A 22,843-nucleotide genomic window follows, 5' to 3' on the forward strand; every position below is an offset into this window, starting at 1 on the left:
TCTAGGACCCCCCCCCCAGATGAATCTTGGGGAGGATTGCCAATAGCTTGATCTCTATGTTAAGTAAGAAAACTGCTTATAAACTGTACTATTGGTGGTACTGCACCCCAGACAAGCGGTCCAGAATATTTCCCACGGCTACGCCGAGCTGTTGGCTGGAATGTGGCCAGAGGGGTATGATGCTACATATGTGGTGGACCTGCCACCGTATAGTTTCTTTCTGGAGCATGGTCCTTGCTCTAATCAATTCTGTGTCAGAACAACATGTTGATAAGGAACCCTTGGTCATTCCTTTTTGCACACCCCATACCTGATGAGAGCGCCCTTTTCAACAAGCTTATCTCCCATATACTGGCAGCCGCCAAATCTCTAATAGCCAAGCATTGGAAAGACTCAAAACCCACCTCTATGCAGGAACTACAGAATTACATGTGGCATGTTGCAGGCATGGAGAGCATTACATACTACCTCCATGTCAACTTACATAAAGTTGACAAAGTATGGACACCATGGTATTTATAAGCAAGCCGTAGCCCTCTATCCACTTCGACTCCCTTCTTCTGCAGTTGGAACAGAGTCTTTGGGCCGCCTCCGGATCCCCCTGGCTGGGTGTGGTGCACCATGGGTAAGAATCTTGTTTGGTTTGAGGTTTTATTCTTAATTGTACGGTACGCTTGTCCCCGGATGTGTTGCACATAGTACTCTAAGCAATATTATTGATACTGCTAGTGCCTTTCCTACTCCTACCCCCCTTTTCTCTTTCCCCTTCTCCCCCCGATCCTTCACTACCCATCCACCCTTCTTTGATACAACACATAAAAACGAGAGAAAAAGTCTTGTATACTGTTATTTTATTCTTGCACACTGTGCTGTTTGTACTTTACATATTGTTTGCTATTTAAATACATATCCCGTGATGCTGTGCCAGCTATGGTATAAATCTTTCACAGCAGAGAATGGAAACCTTGACAAGAAACCAGACTATTTTAATGGTGCAGATTTTCCATTGTCAAATAAGTAGTAGATTCTTTTATACTGCTATATCGTGCTTCAGCATTGACCTGGAAGTTGCTCTGGAGTAGTTTATTTTCTTTTTCTCTCCACGTCAAGATCTGTTCAGTCACCCCTTCTAGATCTGCCTCGAGAGATTCTATCCTTGCCAAAGCATTATCCTGTAACAGAGTTAAGGCAGGTCAGTATCCACCCAGTTTCCTGCTAGGACAATAGTACAGTATGAATGACTGGGATAGAGCAGAAGTCTGACCCTCACTGCCAAGCTGTGGACATCAAGTTGCTCTTACCAAGTTTTTAGCACATTCTGGTATCTGTGGAATTGTGTGGATGGTCTGGATATAAACTTCTAGCTTCTCGATGAATTTAACAGCAAGCGGTAACAGTTCAGCAGCAAACCTACAGAAAAGCAAGGTCTACTGAAACCGTACAGGACTATGCATGCAAGTAAAAACTGGGCAAATTTGCTCTTTGTTTAACAGAACTAAAAAGGTCTACATGAATCAATGGAATATTGTTTGCTATGCAGCAGACACAGGAGTATTATGCATAAGTCTGCTCATAAATTAGATTTAAATTTCAATAGACAAAACAAGGTGTAAGATCAAATTAACTTTAACATTCAAGATTACAAGAAGGTGATAAGTTATCTTCAAAAATACTGATGTGGTTTTATACCAGGAACAGTGCAAAACTAACTACATTTTTGGTTAATTTATATTATATTAATATATACACAAGATAAAATATCAATATGACAGATGGTAGCTTGGTTCTTTACATTAATGATTTAGGATTATGGTCTTGATTATCACTTTACTAAGTCAGCAGAGGTCCAAGTTATGATTCTACAACTGAATGAACACAAAGTGGAGAGCAAGGTTAAACTAGCCAACACATGTACAGATCCGATTGATTTCCTGTGATGGTTTTGCGAATTACACCACCATGGACACAAATGTAATGACCAAACTGAAAGCAATTCAGATTAAGTTGATCGTTAAGAATTCCACACACAGCACTGACCAACATTTATTTCCTATGAAGATTCTTCACATTGTTTCAGAAATGAGCGGTCTAAAATGCATTGTTTTGCCCATTTCAAGACTACAGAACATTTGGATCATAAGAGCAACTCATAAAACTATATCATAGTAGATTATCTAATTATCTTAGGTAGTTATTAATTTTTGTTGCCCACACACTAAACGATATGCCAGCAAATAGATTAAAAAACACATTGAATATGGACAATCAAATCTGTGCATATATGGCTAAGTTAGGTGCACTGCTCCCACTAGCTGTTTATTGATACAAGTCACAACATAGGGCTATACATGTATGTTTACGAATACATACTGCATGTGTAAAAGCCATGTGATTTGTTATATATTGGAGGTATGGTACCTGTGATACGAAGCTTCAATAGGCAAGTTCTCCTGGCACAATGGTTTAGCCAGTCTCTGCCTCAGACTGTGTTTCTCTCTCAACACTGCCTCCAAGTGGCTGTTTATTGTTTGCAGGGCATCATATTTCTGACCTAGGATTTTAATAGACATATGAACTTCATGTGAAATGGTCTGCAGTCCCATACAGCAAGTGATATTATGAAATTGGGATAAGCTTATATATTCAATTAATGAATACATACAACAAAAATGTAAACAGATTTTTTTACATTTGTGAAAAGTGTCATAATATAGATTTATTATAGGGTGTGGAGACAACTTCCATACCCCAAATGTCATTCTAAAAAGACTAAGGGGTATAGTTACTAAACAGCGGGTATAAAAAAAGTGAAGATGTTGCCTATAGCAACCAATCGGATTCTAGGTGTCATTTTGTAGAACGCACTAAATAAATGAAAGCTAGAACCTGATTGGTTGCTATAGGCAACATCTTATTTTCAAACCCACAGTTTAGAAAATATACCCCTAAGACTAGGTACACATAACAGAAGGAATATTGATTAGACAGTGCTCCACTTTTGATTTGCAAGACACACATTGGATTTTCAAGCTCCCTTGCACTGGGTACCCCAGGCTGAATGACAACATTGGGGAGAACAGTAGTTATATTAGAAAGTATTATATTCCAACTTTACATATCTTTATAAAAACACACTCATCACTTTGGACAATTCAAGGTAACATATCCGTATTGAGGACAAGTCACCTGTTACAGGAACGATCGTATTAGTTGGATAACTGGTGTTTATTTCCATCATATAAGAATGTTTTTTTTTCCTATTTATATTTCCCACATTTGGGAATTTGACATTTGGTGCTTATATAGTACTGCTTCTGTTCCCCCTAAGACTGGCAACCTACAGCATCAGTGTATGGGCTATATTTCTGTATTTATTTTAATAAGGGTCATATGTAAATTATGTGTTTTGTTGCAACAACTAGTGTAGAGCAATTAAGGAATTTAAGATTTCAGGTCTGACAAATTTAATTGCATTTATTGTTTTATCATATTATTGCATTTTTATTGACATGCACTGTGTATGATGAAACCTGAGAACATCTATATTCATATTTTACCATCAACCCAATCGGTTTTATTAGTTATAATTCAATAAAATTAATACACCTTGGATTTAGCCTCAGTTGTATGACATTTAGTGCTAAATAGAGTTTCCAACAGGTGACCTAGCAAAAAAAAAAAAAGACTCCCTAACCACTGAGTCCATGATTATGAACACAGATCATCTAGGTACAATTAAATCAGATACAAGTTAGTGTGTGCATAATTAGTACCTTTATTTAGGTTTACCTATAAGGGAGGGTTACCCTTAAATGTAAAGTGCATTTGCACCATTGGAAAGAGTGCAATTCAAGACGTCAATAGACCACGTAATAATCCTTTTTAATGGGAACACTACAGGAAATTTCTCCCAATGCGATATCATTAACGATTTTACCAACGTCTGAAAGTCCCGATCAGCATGCCGATTCATGTGTACACACTATACACGTTTTACAACATTAACCTTCAGATCTGTGCTCTTCATCCGTCATAACAGTCATCTGACAAGATTGTGATTCTGTAAACTCTATGGAGATCTGACTACACTGCTGGCTGTGAGTGCATGCACACGTCGGAAGAGATATTTAGTCCAGTTATAAAATCAAACGGTGGTAGAATAACATGCTATGATCAGTGTGAAAACTTACTGAGAAAAAATGGATGAGCGATATCTGCCGTCTCTTTCTCGAGTCTCAGCAATTCTAGTTCGATGGTCTTCTGTAAAGCAAATATGAGAAGAATCAGAGAATTTATAAAGTGCACTTGTCTACACACAGTGCAGGCAGCCAGTTTGAGGGTCAGAATATTAGAATTCTTATGTTCATGTTCACATAAGAGATTTGAGTAAAATAACAGCAAGCTACAGCTCCTGTGGAGAATTGGCCTACAGCAAATGTTAAGAACAAGGCCTGGGCACAGGGCTGGTGAAAAACATGTCGGGGGCCTGTAGCTATTATTGCAAGAACTTACATTATGAAGAAGCTATTGATAAAGAAGTCTACATTGTAACCGATCAGTTGTTTGCTTTACCTAGTCCAAATACTAATACAATTACTGTTCTAAACTTATTTTGTCAAACTCATCTCTCAAAGAGGCCCAAGATCAAAAACAAAAATGTCAAGGATATCAGAATTCCATAATAAGGATGGTACCGTCTACAGGCAATGGTCCTTCTGCCATGTCTAAAAACATGTGCTAGTAAACAGGTCTCACGCCGATATTGAGAGAGGACAAAAGGGGAAATGCCCATTTTATGTACAACAGTTGTGATAAAGTTAAATCAGCAGCAGCAGCTATTTATAGAGCGCCTCTAATTCCGCATCACTGTACAGAGAACTCATTTGCATCAGTCCAAGCCCCATAGGAGCTTACAGTCTAAATTCCCTAACACACACACAGACCTAGAGAGACTAAGGGCAATTTAATAGCAGCCAATTAACCTACCAGTATGTTCTTGGTGTGTGGGAGGAAACCCACGCAAACACAGAGAGAACATACAAACTCTTCACAGGTAAGGCCATGGTCAGGAATCAGACTCATGACCCCAGTGCTGTGAGGCAGAAGTGCTAACCACTAAGAAATAAACCAAATTACAAAGGAGACAGTGACACTTGCTGTGCAGCATTGTCTCTTCCTTTCTCAATTACTGAAATTAAGTTGCCAGCAGCATGGGGCAGAGCACGGATAACATGGAAAGAAATGATTTACCTGGTCGATTTCAGCTTTAACGGCATATATCTTCTCCAGCTCTTCTACACGACTAAAGCACGCGGTCTCCTCCCATGCTTGGTCCAGGTCAGTCTAGTTACATAAAGGAGCGTTTATTAATTGCCAATGTTGTCCACTGCCAGTGTATTTAAACAACTTTATTTTGGTTTACAGATATAACAAAGCAAGTCAGAGGCATTTGGTACCAACATAATAGTAATGTCTACATACAAAATAAACAGCCAGTGTATTTTATGCATTACATCATGCATAAATTCCAGATGTGATGTAAAAATCTACGTTATTGGCAAAATATAGCTTCAGACACAGTAGGATCCTAACAAAAGGGGAGAGCCCCCTGTAACTTAGCTTGTCCTAGCAACGCTACTTACTCTGCTAAAATATTCATGGTTGTAATCCCTATATCCCATGTTCATGCCAAAACTCTTATTATCACTCCTCTCCAATTAGTGTCAGATAAGTCCCTTGTGTTGACATTGTGATTGCATTTATGTTAGTTCAGTGTAGTTAGGACACATGAGACTTTGGCATAAATTAACATGTGTTACAATATGTCGAAAGCAGATTGTTTCTAATACAGAGTGCAGTTTAAAGTACAGCATAAACAAATAATAATGCTCTTTAATATATGGTATATTGCTAAAGTGGAATGCAAACGACCAGTTTTCCTTGTCTGTAACATGTAATCACACCTTTCTTGCATCCCAATTTTAATTTAAAAAGTAAGCACAAAATATCACTATTCCACTTTTATTTTTAAAGTTACATTTGTTTGCTCTGTACTATAAATTTGCATGCTCAGTGATCGCTCATGTCTCAGTAATACACAGCCATAGGTGATATTTGTGTACAGGGGAACCATCTGACACTTTCTTACACACAATACCTGTGTTAGGACTCCAGCCCCGAGGCACCTCTCAATCAGTAAAGCAGCTGCTGTTGGCTGGACAGGATCCCAGGGATTGGCCGCCATTAGATGTCAATATAAAATAACATGAACAGACCAAACTGGCAACAAACTCTTCTTATAAACCAAAATAGAGCGCTCAGAGTGAAACAAGCCAATCAGAAATGGCAACCTAATATGACTCCTCAAGCGATCCGTACTGACGCCATATTGTGTATGGCAGGAAAATATTGACGCCACAATATGAGGGACTAATCCGGCGCCATCTTGTGTGTGTCAAGTTGTGGAGGAGGAGGCGTAGTTTCCGGAAGAAGCTGTGTCTGGGATGTAGGGAGTAGATGTTTATGGTTGTCAAACGGGCTGTTCTGCTTCTGATGCGGGACATCTGGTAGGATTTATAATATATGCAGACTACTACACTTGTTTGATTTGTTTATATGTGTAAATTGTAATAGCACCCACAGTGAGACATTTTATAGGTTGGAGGAGTAGTTATTAGGGGTGGGTGGTGTAGTAGTTTCCAGACTGGCATATTGGGGGTAGGTATAGTTTACAGTCAGGTGGGTTGGGGGTGGGTGTAGTAGTTTCCAGTCAGGTATATTAGGGGTAGGTGTAGTTTCCAGTCAGGCATATTGGAGGTAGGTGTAGTAGTTTCCAGACAGGCATATTGGGGGTAGGTATAGTTTACAATCAGTCAGGTGGGTTGGGGGTGGGTGTAGTAGTTTCCAGACAGGCATATTAGAGTTAGGTGTAGTTTCCAGTCAGGCATGTTGGGGTAGGTGTAGTTGTGTAGTTTCCAGTCAGGCATGTTGGGGTAGGTGTAGTTGTGTAGTTTCCAGTCAGGCATGTTGGGGTAGGTGTAGTTGTGTAGTTTCCAGTCGGGCACGTTGGAGGTAGGTGCAGTTTCCAGTCGGGCACGTTGGAGGTAGGTGCAGTTTCCAGTCGGGCACGTTGGAGGTAGGTGCAGTTTCCAGTCGGGCACGTTGGAGGTAGGTGCAGTTTCCAGTCGGGCACGTTGGAGGTAGGTGCAGTTTCCAGTCGGGCACGTTGGAGGTAGGTGTAGTTTCCAGTCGGCGCACGTTGGAGGTAGGTGTAGTTTCCAGTCGGGCGCGTTGGAGGTAGGTGTAGTTTCCAGTCGGGCACGTTGGGGTAGGTGTAGTTTCCAGTCGGGCGCGTTGGAGGTAGGTGTAGTTTCCAGTCGGGCGCGTTGGAGGTAGGTGTAGTTTCCAGTCGGGCGCGTTGGAGGTAGGTGTAGTTTCCAGTCGGGCGCGTTGGAGGTAGGTGAAGTTTCCAGTCGGGAGCGTTGGAGGTAGGTGCAGTTTCCAGTCGGGCGCGTTGGAGGTAGGTGTAGTTTCCAGTCGGGCGCGTTGGAGGTAGGTGTAGTTTCCAGTCGGGCGCGTTGGAGGTAGGTGTAGTTTCCAGTCGGGCGCGTTGGAGGTAGGTGTAGTTTCCAGTCGGGCGCGTTGGAGGTAGGTGTAGTTTCCAGTCGGGCGCGTTGGAGGTAGGTGTAGTTTCCAGTCGGGCGCGTTGGAGGTAGGTGTAGTTTCCAGTCGGGCGCGTTGGAGGTAGGTGTAGTTTCCAGTCGGGCGCGTTGGAGGTAGGTGTAGTTTCCAGTCGGGCGCGTTGGAGGTAGGTGTAGTTTCCAGTCGGGCGCGTTGGAGGTAGGTGTAGTTTCCAGTCGGGCGCGTTGGAGGTAGGTGTAGTTTCCAGTCGGGCTCGTTGGAGGTAGGTGTAGTTTCCAGTCGGGCGCGTTGGAGGTAGGTGTAGTTTCCAGTCGGGCGCGTTGGAGGTAGGTGTAGTTTCCAGTCGGGCGCGTTGGAGGTAGGTGTAGTTTCCAGTCGGGCGCGTTGGAGGTAGGTGTAGTTTCCAGTTGGGCGCGTTGGAGGTAGGTGTAGTTTCCAGTCGGGCGCGTTGGAGGTAGGTGTAGTTTCCAGTCGGGCGCGTTGGAGGTAGGTGTAGTTTCCAGTCGGGCGCGTTGGAGGTAGGTGCAGTTTCCAGTCGGGCGCGTTGGAGGTAGGTGCAGTTTCCAGTCGGGCGCGTTGGAGGTAGGTGTAGTTTCCAGTCGGGCACGTTGGAGGTAGGTGTAGTTTCCAGTCGGGCACGTTGGAGGTAGGTGTAGTTTCCAGTCGGGCGCGTTGGAGGTAGGTGTAGTTTACAGTCGGGCGGGTTGGAGGTAGGTGTAGTTTCCAGTCAGGTGCGTTGGAGGTAGGTGTAGTTTACAGTCAGGCGCGTTGGAGGTAGGTGTAGTTTCCAGTCAGGCGCGTTGGAGGTAGGCTTGGTAATTTACAGTCAGGCACGTTGGAGGTAGGCGTGGTAGTTTCCAGTCAGGCGGGTTGGGGGTTGGCGTAGTAGTTTACAGTCAGGCGGGTTCAGGGAGGTGGAGAAGTAGTTTACAGTCGAGTGTATTGGGACGTAGTTTACAGTCAGGTGTATTGAGGACGCAGTGGTTACTCAAACAGGCACGCTGAGGTACGAGTTCTAGTTCATACAGGTGTATGAGTGGACATTTTCTATCCTAAAGTATTATAACTGACCTTTGATCTTTACCTTATGTATCTTGTTGATTGTCAGTGATCCAATGCTACCAAAGTGTTTATCACTTCAGAAATAATCAACAACAATCTGGCTGCTCAAATAACACAAACACCTCAAAATGGAGATTTAATGTAATATAATTAAACGTTAATATATTTCCTTTCTTCCATCTGCAATAAACAGAGGAATATAACAGCTTTCAAAGCACTACAGACATCTGACCACACAAGGACAAATGCATAGATGCACTAAAGCTTCTTAAGGCAGCTTGTAATCTGTTGCCTGTAATGCAGCAGGTGGATTCTGACTCACAGGCCTGAGGAGCTGCAAAATAATGAGAACCACAATAGGGATTTTAGGCATCCTGACACCCCACTCTCCCACACAGGCATACAGCAGGTATACAGGTTTGTATAATGTTCTCTCCCTTCTTCCAAGAAAGAAGCAGTTGTCCTTGGACAGATGCTTCTGAGCACTCCAAGTGTCCTGCTGTGGCGTTCTCAAGCTGATCTCAATGGAGGGTGTGTATTGATGTAGAGAGAGAGAGAGACTGCTGCTAACTGATTTCATCACACCCTGCATGCCCCCCCCCCTGCCCAAATAACCCTCTATTCATAACACAAAATTACTCATATAACTATTTATATAATAGCATGTTACTTCATGATCATCATCTTCTCAAGAGCACAGTAGTGAAAGTGATAATGATATATGATGCGCCATTTAAATTTAGATCTAAAATCTACTAAATTACTGCTGTGCTTCATTAGTAAAGTATGTTAAATTAGTATATCAAACCTTCATTATATTAATGTTGCACATCAGTCATTAAAAAAATGATATAATATATCATAACATAATTAGAATTCTAAGCAATTCCATAACAATTCTGTCTGACAGTCTAATTTCCCAACTACTTGCGCATGAACACTGACAGACACATTAAGGCCAATGTAGTTAGAAGCCAGTTCACCTACAAATGTCTTTGGAGTGTGGAAGGAAACCGGAGCAACCACAGGAAACTCGGGGAGAACCTAAAAACTTAAGACAGGTTGCACACTGGTCAGTATCTGCCAGATAGCAATGCAACCATTGTGTCACTAGCGGAGGTAGGGTTTAGCCTCTAGATATGTGTTATGCATATGGGAAATAAGATGAAAATCTGTTTGATTATATTGATGTATAATTCCATGGATTATTTTTAAATATTGTTTCATTATTTATTATTGTTATTTCTTTATTTTTGTTTCTTATAACAGCAGGACTGAACTAAGTTAAGCAGTGCAAAGTGACTCTGTGATAGCACTGTGAGAGGCGGTATTACCCTTTGCCATTACGGAGGGTGGTCCTCTTGAGCGTCATGGGTAATAGTGCATTAAAAGCCCACCTGGAAACGGCACAGAAGACTGGTGTATTCCAACTCACCGATAAGGGACTGATTGAGGTGAGAGGCAGGCTGTTCTATTACAGACAATGGGCCTGATTCATTAAGGAACTTAAATTAAGAAGTTTCTTATTTAAGTCTCCTGGACAAAACCATGTTACAATACAAGGGGTGCAAATTAGTTTTCTGTTTTGCACATAAGATAAATACTGACTGTTTTTTCATGTAGCACACAAATACTGGATAGCTTATTTGTACACTGAAATTTAAAGTTGATATTTGTGTGCTACATAAAAAAACAGTCAGTATTTAATTTATGTGCAAAACAGAATACTAGTTTTCACCCCTTGCATTGTAACATAGTTTTGTCCAGTAGACAAATAAGAAACTTCTTAATTTAAGTTCCTTAATGAATCAGGCCCCATATGTTGTTGTGGTGGTCTTTTATTTATTTATAAATGTGCTCAATTTGAACCGTTTATGTTTCCACAAAGTTCCCGGAAGAACTGCAAAGGATGTCCCCTAACCTACGAACAATAGACCTGTCCAGTAACAAGATAGAAGGTTTACCTCCATCGGTGGGAAAATTCAGTGTTCTCAAGAGCTTGTCGTTAAACCACAACAGACTGTGTAAGCATTTCCTTTTCTCTATAGAGTACATAATGTTGAGTGAATATTTATTACGATCAAAAGGTTTTGTACAAATTTATGCTCACACTGTAAACCGTAACTGTTAGTTTGGACAGATACCTCTGTAGGTAAACAGGCAGGATTGGTTAGTTCATACTCAGGGGCAGGGCCAGTGATGTCACAGTAATTTAAATGCCTGCAGATTTTTGACTAGCATCAGATTCTATCAGGATATATTCTAAGGATGTAGGAGGAGCTTCAGCTGCCTCTAATGGAATGGAGAACTAATATTTTACTTTTTAACAGAGCTATAGCGCATTGTCAGGTTACCACTGAACAATGTATTTTATCTTGGTTCATGTCTGAAAACTTACATTTTGGGGTATAGCGGTCCTCAGCACTATATTTTACTAGCAATGAATAAAGCTGTTTTAGTAGATACGCATTTATTGAATTACTAGAAACAAATCATGAAAAAAAAAAATGAAAAACAAAGATGGACCATGTTCTTGGTTTGTCCAAATTAATTCCCCTAATTGAATCATTCACAATTAAGGTTAATAGTTCAGATATACATGGTTGGTTCATTTTTAAACAGGAACAGAGAGATGATGTGATTCTGTTATACAAGCGATCTACCCAGTGTATCTGATGTTGAATTCGTCAATAAAGTGTCATTTAACCACAATGTCAGTTGCTGCATAAAACAACATACCCAAATCACCAGAACTCAACTGAATAAAATGTTCTGGATGAAAAGTTGGGATTCGTGTAGTGAACAAACACGGGTAAACTTAGCTGTCCTCAGCAATAAAGTGCTAAAACTGTTAAACAATGTTGGTTTGTATTCCTTGTTTTGTCCAATTGACATGGGTTCAACAAGGGATCATCTACGTGATGCTTGAAGACTTATGCCACCGTTAAATTTAAGGAATATGGCAGATCTCAGTGCTCAATATGCAGCACTAACCCCACACTGACAGAATCACATAGATGGGGTACCAGGGCTGGAGTCATGCATGAATTAGGGATGCAGCTTAATGCTCTTCATCTGCTGCACTTTTTTCTGTTGAAATTTGGTGAATATAATAGTTTGCACTGGAGCTGACATGAGCGAATAAGACAATTTAATCATTGATGGGATTTAATTTTATAATTAAAAATTGGTTATACCAGAGCTGGTTGCTTGTATAATAGAATTGTGCCTTCTAATTGGTGATTCACTTATAAACATTAAAAAATAATGTATATTTGAATTATTGCAGAAATGTTGAATTATTCAATTATGGGGGGGGGTTAATTAGTTTACTGTGGTCTGCCTGGGTAAATCATCTGTTTTTGTTTTTGTTTTTTGTTTTTGTATTGCAGTTCAATAAATGCAAATGTATTTGTATTGCTTAATGCCAGACATACTTATCTTATTTATCTCATCTGATAGCTGTTCATTGTAATTAGTTTGTCATATGGAAGTAATATTTAAATGTTCTCTGTCTGACCATTTGTTTTAAAATTGTTGCTCTTTTGTGTGCTGTAGATATACGTTCCACCATAGGGGCATTTATAAAAACTAGTTTGCAAAATAAATATTTTGCAATAATTGTGTTTGTTTTAGCGCCACTTCTATAACTCAGGAGTCGTTTTTCATTTCTTGCTCCTCCTCTTGATTGAAAAAAAAAAAAAAAGTTATGGCTTATTGGCAGGACCGTGGCACCACAGGTAAGTAGTTGTGACAAATATTAAGCACTAGGAAGACACTTACCCCATGCCAGGGTATACTCAACACAGTTTTTAGAAGTGTAGGACATTTTGACCATTCATTTTCTGCTTAACTGTTTTAGCACAGTTTTGCGTTGCATATGTCTTTATTGATTTTGGCCATTGGGAAATATGTTGTAGATTAAAACTGTTGCACAGGAGTCTGTAGCAAGAAGAACGGTCCCTCCCAAGCACCCGTGTTGTTTTTTTTTTGTTAGTGACTGTTATCCAGTTCTACCAATCTAAACAATATTACTCCATAGGAGGCCAGGCCACGCGGATCTCCTAAATGAAAGCTTACATGTGCCATGTATTATTACCAAATATGTATTGTAAGCCACTTGTTTGGAATGATCATTTAAGGGTTGTAGAAAAGTGGACAACCCCTTTTATGCCGTTTGGTTTGGCAAATGTCTTTTAGTGCCCAATGTTTACAAGAGGTTATGAAAAATCGTTGTCGTCTAGCGCCTATAATAAAAGTTCCTTCCAGGAATAGATGCTTTACTTTGGTCAATCTGTACAAACACTTGACTCTCCATGTGAAAGCTCTTGTTTTGAGATCTCTAGTCCCTGCCCCATTGGAGCTTACAGTCTAAATTCCCTAACATACACACACGCTGAGAGAGACTTAGGTCAATTTAATAGCAGCCAATTAACCTACCAGTATGTTTTTGGGTTGTGGGAGGAAACTATAACACCCAGAGGAAACCCACGCAAACAGGGAGAACATACAAACTCCACACAGATAAGGCCATGACAGGCATCAAACTCATGATCCCAGCACTATGAGGCAGAAGTGCTAACCACCAAGCCAGCATGCTTATATTTAGTGATTTTGGATTACCTTATTTGCACTTAGAGGTTCAGTAAAGCATGCAGTTTAACCAGGGGTGCCCAAACTTTTGCATACAACTTTTTCATCTCATTCTCATCAGGTCACAAGATTTTCTGACATCTGCAGTATCTTCTAGATAGCATTTTTCCTACTTGAGACCCTCCCTTTTATGTGGATGCCATGGAGGTTGATGGCACATGTACATTATGTTTCATTGCAGCCACTGACTTCTGTAACTCATTCAGTGTCACAATTGGCCTCTCTGTAGCTTCTCTGATAAGTGCCTTTCTTTTCCAGCAGCTAAGATTGGGGGGAGGGGCACAGAGATCTCGGGGATATTCATCATCTGTATAGCGCCAGTAATTCCGCAGCGCTGTACAGAGAACTCGCTCACATCAGTCACTGCCCCATTGGAGCTTACAGACTAAATTCACACACACACACGGGTCAATTTGGAAGCTGACAATTAACCTACTAGTATGTTTTTGGAGTGTAGGAGGAAACTGCAGCACAGTGGATATTCAGTTTCTTTGCAAAGGACTTGTACCCTTCCCCAGATTTGTGCCACTCTATAATCATATCATAGCACTGTTCTCACCAGAAAAATTTGCCAGCCGGGTGGCAGTAAGACGTAGCCAGGTGGGGGCAGTTGTAATACTTTGCAATAATAATGAATCATGTTGGAGGTTATTGCATACACCCTGCCAGGACTGGTCAGACTGGTGGTCAGTGGTGTAACACACACTGCTGGCTGCAGTGCTCACATAGTGCCTGTTATAATAGGAGAAACGATGGTTTATCCTATTATAACAGGACTCTGTTGGGCTCCAAGAGCCGGGTGGCATGTAAAAGCAGCCGGGTGGAGCACCCAGGAAATAGGTGCAGGGGGTAATACTGCATAGTTATTTGGAATGCTCTTTTTTGTTTTGTTATTCATTTTTATTCCTTTTGCAGATGAAATTTCTAGCATGTTGTGTGACCTCACAGTGAGAGGGCTATTTATATTTACAAAAGAATTGAAAGGTGATCCTCTAATTAATTAATGAATTAATTGTGTGACTTTTCATGTGATTATTTGTATCCATGCTAACCTATGGCTGCAATTACATGGGGCATGAAAACTTTATTTTATAATTTCTGTTGTTTATTTATTGTCATTTGTGTAAAGCTTTTGGAATAGTTCATTTGACGTGATTCTCAATACTTTGCGGATAAGGGCCAAAAAAGTTAATTTCAAATTCAGAATCTGCGACAACAAAATGTGTGGCCTTGACGGGCCATGGCATTGGGTCTACTAATGTCTGGAATTGAGCAGCAGAGATGCATCAACCTTCTTCCAAATGAAAGTCACTCAAATGATTAGTTGATAGTGGTGGAAAACTCTCTTAGTCGTCACGGTGACTGGGAAGGACCTGATACATTATATCATTGTCACACCTTTATATTTACCTGGTGTTCCAAGGAAATGACTGCACCCAAATCATGCCACAACCCATCACTGTTGGAAACAAGCATTCTGCACTGTAGAGTTCTTTAGGTTGGTGCTACATATGCATTCATCCATTTGTCAAGAATATGGTGAAGGATGTATTAAAGTAATTCTATCGTTTTAAAATAAGCTTTGCTCAATCAATTGTATGTGTGTCCAAAGCACATGGTGGTTTATTTTAGCAGCTGTAAATAGTCAACAATTCAATACATTAACATATTATAGTACAGTACAGCACAGCCAATACCAAAAGTTACATACATACATACCGCTGCAATCGCTGCGCTTCCATGGGTCCCAATGGAACAGTGTATCTGTTAGATAACTGTGGTCAGAGTTGACTGACCCTGGTGGGGGATGCAGCTTAAATATACAGTCAGTGTTTCATTGTGAACAATAGAGATGACGTAGCTTGCTTCCATAGGCCCAGGCACAGGGTGGCTTCAGGGTAAACAGTTCATAGGCTGCTTCAAGCTAAGGAATCCAAAGGAGGGGGTCGTCTCTCCAGGGGGTCTGCTCCTTTCATAGCCAGCATCATACAAAGGTTTATTCCCTAATATCAATAACTAAAGTATGCAATGTGCGATCTCTTCGCCGACTGCACCGGACAGCTGCTGATGATTAGGGCTTCAATATGATATCAGGCATGACACCTTTCCTATAACCTAAACCTTTAATAACACTAAAATGTACATATAATCATATTATATAAACTAATAATAAACCAAATGCTATCTGCTCATAAATTACAGTGTAACGGAACCAATATGAATTGTATAAATAACTAAATGTTGTAATGCTAGTGTGTGCGTGCGTATTTTACCGTGCGATCACATCACACCACGTGTTACGTGGCGTACGCTTCGCAATACGCACGGCAAACCAATATTAAACCAATATACTTTCGTTCATCCAATTATACGACTTCAACAGATGATTAATTTGACCATTTCACCTTCTTCAGCTGCTCAGTATCCCACTTCCTGTTCTCTTTGCACCAATGAAATTGAAACCGGTGTGATGACTGGTTTATGTACTGCAACCCGACTATGATACCATCCTCTCTGAAGTTTTGTCTATTTTTAATAAAACTGGCTGATCGGGCCACCAGTTGAAATTTGCAGGTAGCTTATCTACAGCTGTTTTGTCTTACACAGATATCACAATCCTAGAGCATGCACTTCCACCTACGGTTCCTCTTTGAGGACGATGATTTTTCACGTTTGAGTTTCATGCTGAAATCACCTTAGACATATTTGCTCATAAAATATTGGCATGTTTGTATTGTCTTGGTCACTGAAGCTCCTGCCAAGTGCATTTCAACAATCACCCATCTTTCCAAATCACTGAGGCCTCCTTGCTGCCATGCTAGCCACAATTCAAGGCAATCCAGTATTTTTATACATGAACCTGACCATGTTGGGATGTAATTTGGTTAAGTAAGGCATGAACCACACTGGTTATATATACACTCTGCTTTTCTTCCCAATACACTGACCAACTCATGCCTCATCACAATATTTATCACGATTGGTCACGGAATGCATACCTGGTGGAAGAGAATATCTGTAGATTGTAAGTGAGCATCTTGTGATCAGCTTACAGTCTACACCTGAGATGCTCTCTTCGGCCAGGTACACTCCCCCAGCCAGTCATGACAAATTTTGGGATGCTGCCAGAAGTTTAGCGAGATGTACATTCACAGCTATATAGGGTCTTCTGTTGTAGAGCCTTATGTTATTCGTTAAGTTCTCGTTTACTTTTTCAGCCAGGCTACCAGATGAGTTGTGCAAATTGAAAAAGCTGGAGACCCTGCATCTGAGCAGCAACCATATTAGCCGTCTCCCGGCTGACTTTGGTCAGCTATCTGCGTTGAAGACTCTCAACCTGTCTGGCAACCAGTTACGTGCAATACCCACCCAGCTCTGCAGCTTGCGGCACTTGGATGTGGTGGATCTGTCAAAAAATAAAATCCAGGCCGTACCAGATGAGGTGGCTGGCATGCAATCCATAGAGATAAACTTAAACCAGAACCAGGTTAGTAAAACAAAAGTTTGATCAGTAAACATAGAATCTAATGGCAGATAAGAACCACTTGGCCCATCTAGTCTTCCCAATTTTTAACTTATGGTAACATCAGATCTATTTTTGCAAAGATTTCCTTATGTATATCCCAAGCATGGTTAAATTGCTCTGATAGGAGGCCATTCCACTTATCCACTACCCTTTCTGTGAATTTATTTTTTTCTCAGATTTCCTCTGAACCTACTTCCCTCCAGTTTCAGTGCATGTCCTACAGTAGTTTCTATTATAGTGCCATTAATACTATATTTAGCCTTTGGATTTTTGAGACCCAAGTGCATGATTTTGTATTTTTTGGCATTAAACTGTAATTGCCACTCTCTTGACCATTCCTCTAGTCTACTCACAGGAGGGGTAAAAAAAACAAATGATCCATAATCTAGGTAAAGTATTGAATTAGGGGATTGCCATCATCAGTTTATGGGTAGTGTTTTCTATGTGTTCCCTAGAAATATATGCATTCATTTCCATAGCAGCAAAGAAAAATACAGAGTATGAATGCTACTGGATGTAGTACCTAGGAAAATTGGGAAACAGTTACCACTATAGTAAAGGGTTAAAGGTGAACTCTGTGCAGAAGACTGCTAGTGAAAGACACAGCATGTGGTGGTGTGGACAACATATGCTGATCACAAGTGGTGTAATGTGTTTGTTCTACCCAACCTCTGCATAACCACACTCAAGATTGCAGTGCTGGTCCAGTTTGGGGTGAAAAAGACCAAATATCTGTCTGCATGCTGAAATATCTCCTTAAATGGCTACGCCCACCTAATTCAAAGTCACGCTGATGTTTCAGAACACTTCAGTTTTTTGACCAGAAACCACAGCGTTCTACAGTGAGTAAGCACTCAGTCTGTGTAACATAATCTGAATGGGCAGCATGGTGGCTTAGTGGTTAGCACTTCTGCCTTATAGCACTGGGGTCACGAGTTCAATTCCCCATTGCCTTATCTGTGTGGAATTTGAATGTTCTCCCTGTGCTTGCGTGGGTTTCCTCTCACACTCCACTGATTGATTGACTGACTGACTGACTGACTGACAGACACAGTCTGTCGGTCTCCTTTTCTTTTCATGGGTCAGGGACTGATATGAGTGAGTTCTCTGTACAGCGCTGCGGAATTAGTGGCGCTATATAAAAATTAATGATGACATTGGTGTGCTATTTCACTGTTATACCAGAGAAATTGTGCTATCAAAAGTTTAGATGTTTACCTTTCTATGAATCTACCTGGTGTGAGGGGAATAGTGTTTCCCATTCACTGTAATTTTACACTATTTGAGCTTATCCTCAATATAGAACACTGCTGTTTTCTGGTCTAAAACGCCCATATGACCTTGCCCTGTATATCTTCAGTCAAGCCATTTTATTATGTTTTTTTCCCTATATATCTATTATGTCTCTTGGTAGGGGATTTTATGAAATATACTTTCAATACACCAATTTAACACTATTTTGGTTACCTTTAATTAGATATCACAGATTTCGGTTCAGGTTTCTCGGTGCCCACGTCTTAAGGTACTTCGACTAGAGGAGAACTGTCTAGAGCTCAGCACCTTGCCACCAAGCATCCTCAGGGATTCCCAGATTTCCTTGTTGGCTGTGGAAGGAAACCTCTTTGAGATAAAACAACTCCGGGACCTGGATGGTTATGAAAAGGTCAGTGTATGTGTGGTGTAACTTGGGTAGATGTACATTAGTGGGGAAGAATGGATATATGTATGGAAAATATTTATATATGAGCACATTAATTATGTGAAAGTGGCATAAAAGATGCTTAAAAAAAAAAGAGCACAATAACAGGAATTTTATACTTTTTCTCTCTGTGGTTTATTGTGGGACAGAAACAGTGAATATAGGTCCTGAAGCTTGTAGGTTGGACACTAAGTAAGAAAAAGTTGGCTCCTCTTCCTGCAAGACAGTACTGTGTGATTAGCTAGTGTCATGCAAGTGGGTTCTAAGGTTTCTGTGTGATACAATGATTGCTGAAACGTCAGGAGGGGTCAGTAGTGAGTGAAAAATATGATGATTGCTCCTGTGAAAAGATACAGTAGCAAGAAATAATGGAACCCAAGACTAAAGATTGGAGTATGGCAAAAACAGAGAAACAAGGTCTAGTCCAGGATTTCAGGATATAAAGACACAATCGCAGTATGTGTTTTTGGTACCCTTTGGCGCTTCACCTCCACGTGTAATACAATTCCAACAACAGTATTTGAATAAAATCAGCATTTACTTACATTACGTTTAACAATAGTTCTGGCCAGAACATATTAAAATTCAATCAGTGCACTCTATATCGATTGTTCGTATTGCCTCCTATTGGTATGTCCTGAGAAAATCAATTTGAGCCATAAATAAGCTAAAATAGTCCAAAAAATGTCCAAAGTATCATCTCATAGTATGTCCATTAATTTATCCAGATAGTATACTTTGTATTAGGACTTACTCTTTCTTGCCATCCGTTTCTCGTGTCACTTCTCTCTCGGGCAATTCCTACTATTTCCCCTTCCTAGCAGGGGGTGCCGAATGCAGGTGTCCTGAAGTTTCGGAGCAAATCGGAATCCATCAGGACACATGTGCAGTACTAATCCCAAAGCTGTGCCAGAGAGAGATAAGGAGACACATGGGCATCACCTTGATCAAACATCCACATGTGAGCAATGGGAATCACAAGGGCACCACAAAAGGGTCACAAGAGTCAAAATTTTACCCTTCAATAATCTAAGACTTAGGTCCAACTGCAGAAACTCCACAAGATGTGGGAGGAGAAAGATCCTAAAGTGGTGGTATTCCTGTTCACACCACGAGAAGTAGGGTTACACTTGTGCAACTGTCCTTGCTTTACGCATGGTTGGGATTATGGCCTCAGAAAGCAACTTTACTCTTAGATCCAGTGAAGATGCTGCAAGTCATTGGCTAAGAGTGTGACACCATCTGAGGACCAGGCCCTTCGAGTTTATGAGGATAGCAGAGTACTTGACTTTTTGATTATAAGCTGTAGCATGACCAGTCTGGGGGATAGGTACCAGTTGTACAGTAAAGTAGTGAGAAAGACACCCTTTTCTGTTGCTAGGGGTCCGAGTAGCAGTGTAACGTTGAAGTTGTGACTGGACACCATCAGGTACACCTTGGCGGGATCATTGGTATGTGTGCCTCAGCAATCACTTACCTGCTAGTCTTTCCAACCTGGTGATAAAAGCCTCTGTAGTGGTGTTGTCCAGTTGGACTTGCACTGTGGGTGACCTTCCAGGATTTCAGAGGGAAAACATGATCTCTGAACCCATGAGAGACCACCTGTAACTAGGTGTCATTAGCCAACTATACCTCTTTAAACCATCTGGGCAAACCTATTTTCTTCCATCATTGATTTATTTAGGAGCTCTTACCACTAAACAATCTGCAATGTCAAATTATTAAAAAAAAAAAAATTGAAAAAAGTAAAGCCTTTTGCCAATTACAAATAAACAGACAACTGATATTCTAACAAGTATTACAACAGTAGGGGTGTGAAGTACACTTTTCTGCACTTACATCTGTAAGGCTATTTGGGTAAGTCTCTATATGCTTTACACATCTGGCACTGCAATCCTTATCCCATATTGCTAGCGTTCCACCAGGTTGAATGCAGTAGGCTATTGAACAACAATTCTGGAATCATCCAGATACTTGATGGGATTCAGGTCTGGACCACTAAAAACATTGCAGTGGCTTAAATATTAAAAATGAATAAAATAATGTAGGTTGTGCTCTGGATTATCCTGCTGGGAGAAGTTTAACAATTGAAGTGTTTGTAGAGTCTAGTGTGACCGTTTTGAAAATGTAAAATTTATTTAACTCATTTGAATATTTTTATGAATATGAAAGACCCATAAAAAGGGAATTTTCTTTCTTCCCAATTTAAACCTCCAACTTATCTACACTTCCCCTCTGTATAATTAAAGCCATCAGAGATCAGGAAGAATATAGTGGCAGTAGTTGATGCTTGTACTTTTTGGTAACCTGGATTTTTGTGTTCGGCCCCGAGGGCTGCGAACAAAAATCAGCATTAACATTACCGTGCTAACGGTAATACTGTGCACTTTTGCTGTAGTAACAATAATAGTGCGCAGGCCACGTTACTTTCGGCAGTAACGCGGCCAAGTGAATTCCCCCTGTTGTGTTCTATCTATATTCACTATTTATTCCCATGTCTTTGCAGAATGAGATATTTCATGTTATTTTAACACTATATATATATATATATATATATATATATATATATATATATATATATATATATATATTGTGTGAAAGCTATTGTCCTGTTATCAGCCATTTGTATAGTAAAAGACAATTGCCCCATGCTCAAGTTTACTTTTAATTGTTACAAGCTCCCAAAACAGTTTTTTTAGGTTTAAGTTTTTTGTTGTTTTATATAAGCCAGCTTATAGTTTAGGTTTGCAGAGGTTGCTTACACCAATGAAGTAGACCTACAGATCATGGGTCTCGGTGGCTGCATAACTCTGCTTTCATATAACCAGCATTCTAAACCATGGGCTGGGAGAAAACACTGGAGAATTGTACATGCATGATTTTTCAGCAGATTTGCTCTGACCCAAGATGGCTTAACATGGTGTGATTGTATAAATGTGCTGTAACCCATAGCAATCATCCAAATCTCTATTATAACAGCACAGCGCAAGTTAGAGTTGAAAACAAGGGTGATTGAACTGCACTCGTGTGTTATTTGCATGTTATTAAATGATTTTTGCTAGTTCAGATGCAGATGTTTGGGAAGTACCTTAATACAATTTTTTCTGTCTTACTGACAAGTTTACATCTCTATTTTCAGTACATGGAACGATTCACTGCCACACGGAAGAAGTTTGTGTGACTGGACAATACATGCTCTGGATAGTTAACACTTAGCTGCGACAACTTACCTGCCGGATTGCCTGGGCCAGGTCTGGATATAGGGCCTGCTTCCTGGGGCTCAGCGTTACTTAAATAAGCTAGAGCACTCACATGCACAAACAGCCTGGACAGATGGGGGAGAATGAGGATGGGTGAGCTATAACAGCTGGAAGAGACACTGCTTTAAGTCAAAGCAGTTTGTGTTCCGGGTTGGTTAAGTTAAATTGAAAACAGATGTTTAATTCATACAGTTTTGCTTGTATTGAGCATGTAAAGAAAATTCTGAATTAACTAATAGACACATTATGAAAAGATTTGCTATTACATTATATCAAAAACAACATTGCTACTACGTTCCCATTTGTTTTGTTTCAGGGGTGATCACATTTTAACCAAATTGGCTTAGATTGACCAGCACAAATAATAATCATTTAACTTATGTTGTCATTACACTTACCATTGTATGTGCACTGCTTTATAACAACGTAATTTCAAATATAAAATGTTCAACAAAAGAATGGACAATTATTTAAAATGTTAATTAACGTGCTACGTATAGAGGCGAGAATACACCACAAAACCTTACTGATAAAGAAATAAAAATAAATACATTTTGTGTTCCATTAGGTTATCAGTGGGGTATTTTGCCATATGTTGAATCTACTGCAATTTGGGAGATTTTATAAAAAAAACAAAACCTCTGCAGCATTGCATCGATTATATTAAACAAAGTTGGACAAGATACCACTAGTGGTAAAAGGAGGACACCACAGCGGACATACCAGTAGAAGCGATGTTGGCCACTTAAGACAATTTATTTTTATTAACCCAGTTACTTTGGATTTGCATGTAGACCAGGAATGGTCTTCCCATCAGCATTGGTATATCCCAGTGTTGGCTAACCTGTGGCACTCCAGGTGTTTGTGAAACTACAAGTCCCAGCATGCTTTGCCAACCTATAGCAACTTATTGCTGGAATGGTATGCTGGGACTTGTAGTTTCACAACACCTGGAGTGTCACAGGTTAGCAAACACTGGTATATCCGCTAACCGTAATGAAC

The 22,843-nt window shown here is 40.3% G+C and overlaps 2 protein-coding genes across 5 annotated transcripts; one reads left to right on the forward strand and one right to left on the reverse strand.

Annotated features, from left to right (window-relative positions):
- Positions 1–841: 841 nt before the first annotated feature.
- Positions 842–6,391, reverse strand: HAUS2 (HAUS augmin like complex subunit 2). Its single transcript, XM_075193392.1, has 6 exons — positions 6,158–6,391; positions 5,251–5,343; positions 4,191–4,260; positions 2,419–2,551; positions 1,302–1,410; positions 842–1,172 (listed from the first exon to the last, which is right to left on the reverse strand). The coding sequence occupies exons 1-6, from the start codon at positions 6,242–6,244 to the stop codon at positions 987–989; spliced, it is 678 nt and encodes a 225-aa protein (XP_075049493.1). The 5' UTR covers positions 6,245–6,391; the 3' UTR covers positions 842–986.
- A 53-nt stretch (positions 6,392–6,444) lies between these two features.
- Positions 6,445–22,405, forward strand: LRRC57 (leucine rich repeat containing 57). Of its 4 annotated transcripts, XM_075193389.1 has the most exons (7): positions 6,447–6,566; positions 9,152–9,234; positions 9,976–10,157; positions 10,592–10,727; positions 16,575–16,843; positions 18,360–18,545; positions 21,721–22,405. In XM_075193389.1, the coding sequence occupies exons 3-7, from the start codon at positions 10,074–10,076 to the stop codon at positions 21,760–21,762; spliced, it is 717 nt and encodes a 238-aa protein (XP_075049490.1). In that variant the 5' UTR covers positions 6,447–6,566; positions 9,152–9,234; positions 9,976–10,073; the 3' UTR covers positions 21,763–22,405. The 4 variants fall into 4 exon arrangements, with proteins under 4 accessions (XP_075049492.1, XP_075049490.1, XP_075049489.1 ...); XM_075193391.1 differs by lacking the exons at positions 9,152–9,234; positions 21,721–22,405 and adding an exon at positions 18,849–19,169 and having other exon boundaries at positions 6,445–6,566; positions 9,973–10,157; XM_075193388.1 differs by lacking the exon at positions 9,152–9,234 and having other exon boundaries at positions 9,973–10,157.
- The last annotated feature ends 438 nt before the right edge of the window (positions 22,406–22,843 follow it).

This window comes from Mixophyes fleayi, chromosome 12 (genome assembly GCF_038048845.1).
Source record: "Mixophyes fleayi isolate aMixFle1 chromosome 12, aMixFle1.hap1, whole genome shotgun sequence".
Taxonomy (NCBI): domain Eukaryota; kingdom Metazoa; phylum Chordata; class Amphibia; order Anura; family Limnodynastidae; genus Mixophyes; species Mixophyes fleayi.

Bases quoted from the DNA above. Each gene is read 5' to 3' on its own strand.
- HAUS2 (XM_075193392.1), bottom strand. From the start codon at position 6,244: ATGGCGGCCAATCCCTGGGATCCTGTCCAGCCAACAGCAGCTGCTTTA. The intron at 1,411-2,418 runs GTACCATACCTC...GCTTTTCTGTAG, and splicing joins ATTGAAGCTTCGTATCACAG to GTTTGCTGCTGAACTGTTAC. The intron at 1,173-1,301 runs GTAAGAGCAACT...ACTCTGTTACAG, and splicing joins CAGAATGTGCTAAAAACTTG to GATAATGCTTTGGCAAGGAT.
- LRRC57 (XM_075193389.1), top strand. From the start codon at position 10,074: ATGGGTAATAGTGCATTAAAAGCCCACCTGGAAACGGCACAGAAGACT. The intron at 10,728-16,574 runs GTAAGCATTTCC...TTACTTTTTCAG, and splicing joins GTTAAACCACAACAGACTGT to CCAGGCTACCAGATGAGTTG. The intron at 18,546-21,720 runs GTCAGTGTATGT...CTCTATTTTCAG, and splicing joins ACCTGGATGGTTATGAAAAG to TACATGGAACGATTCACTGC.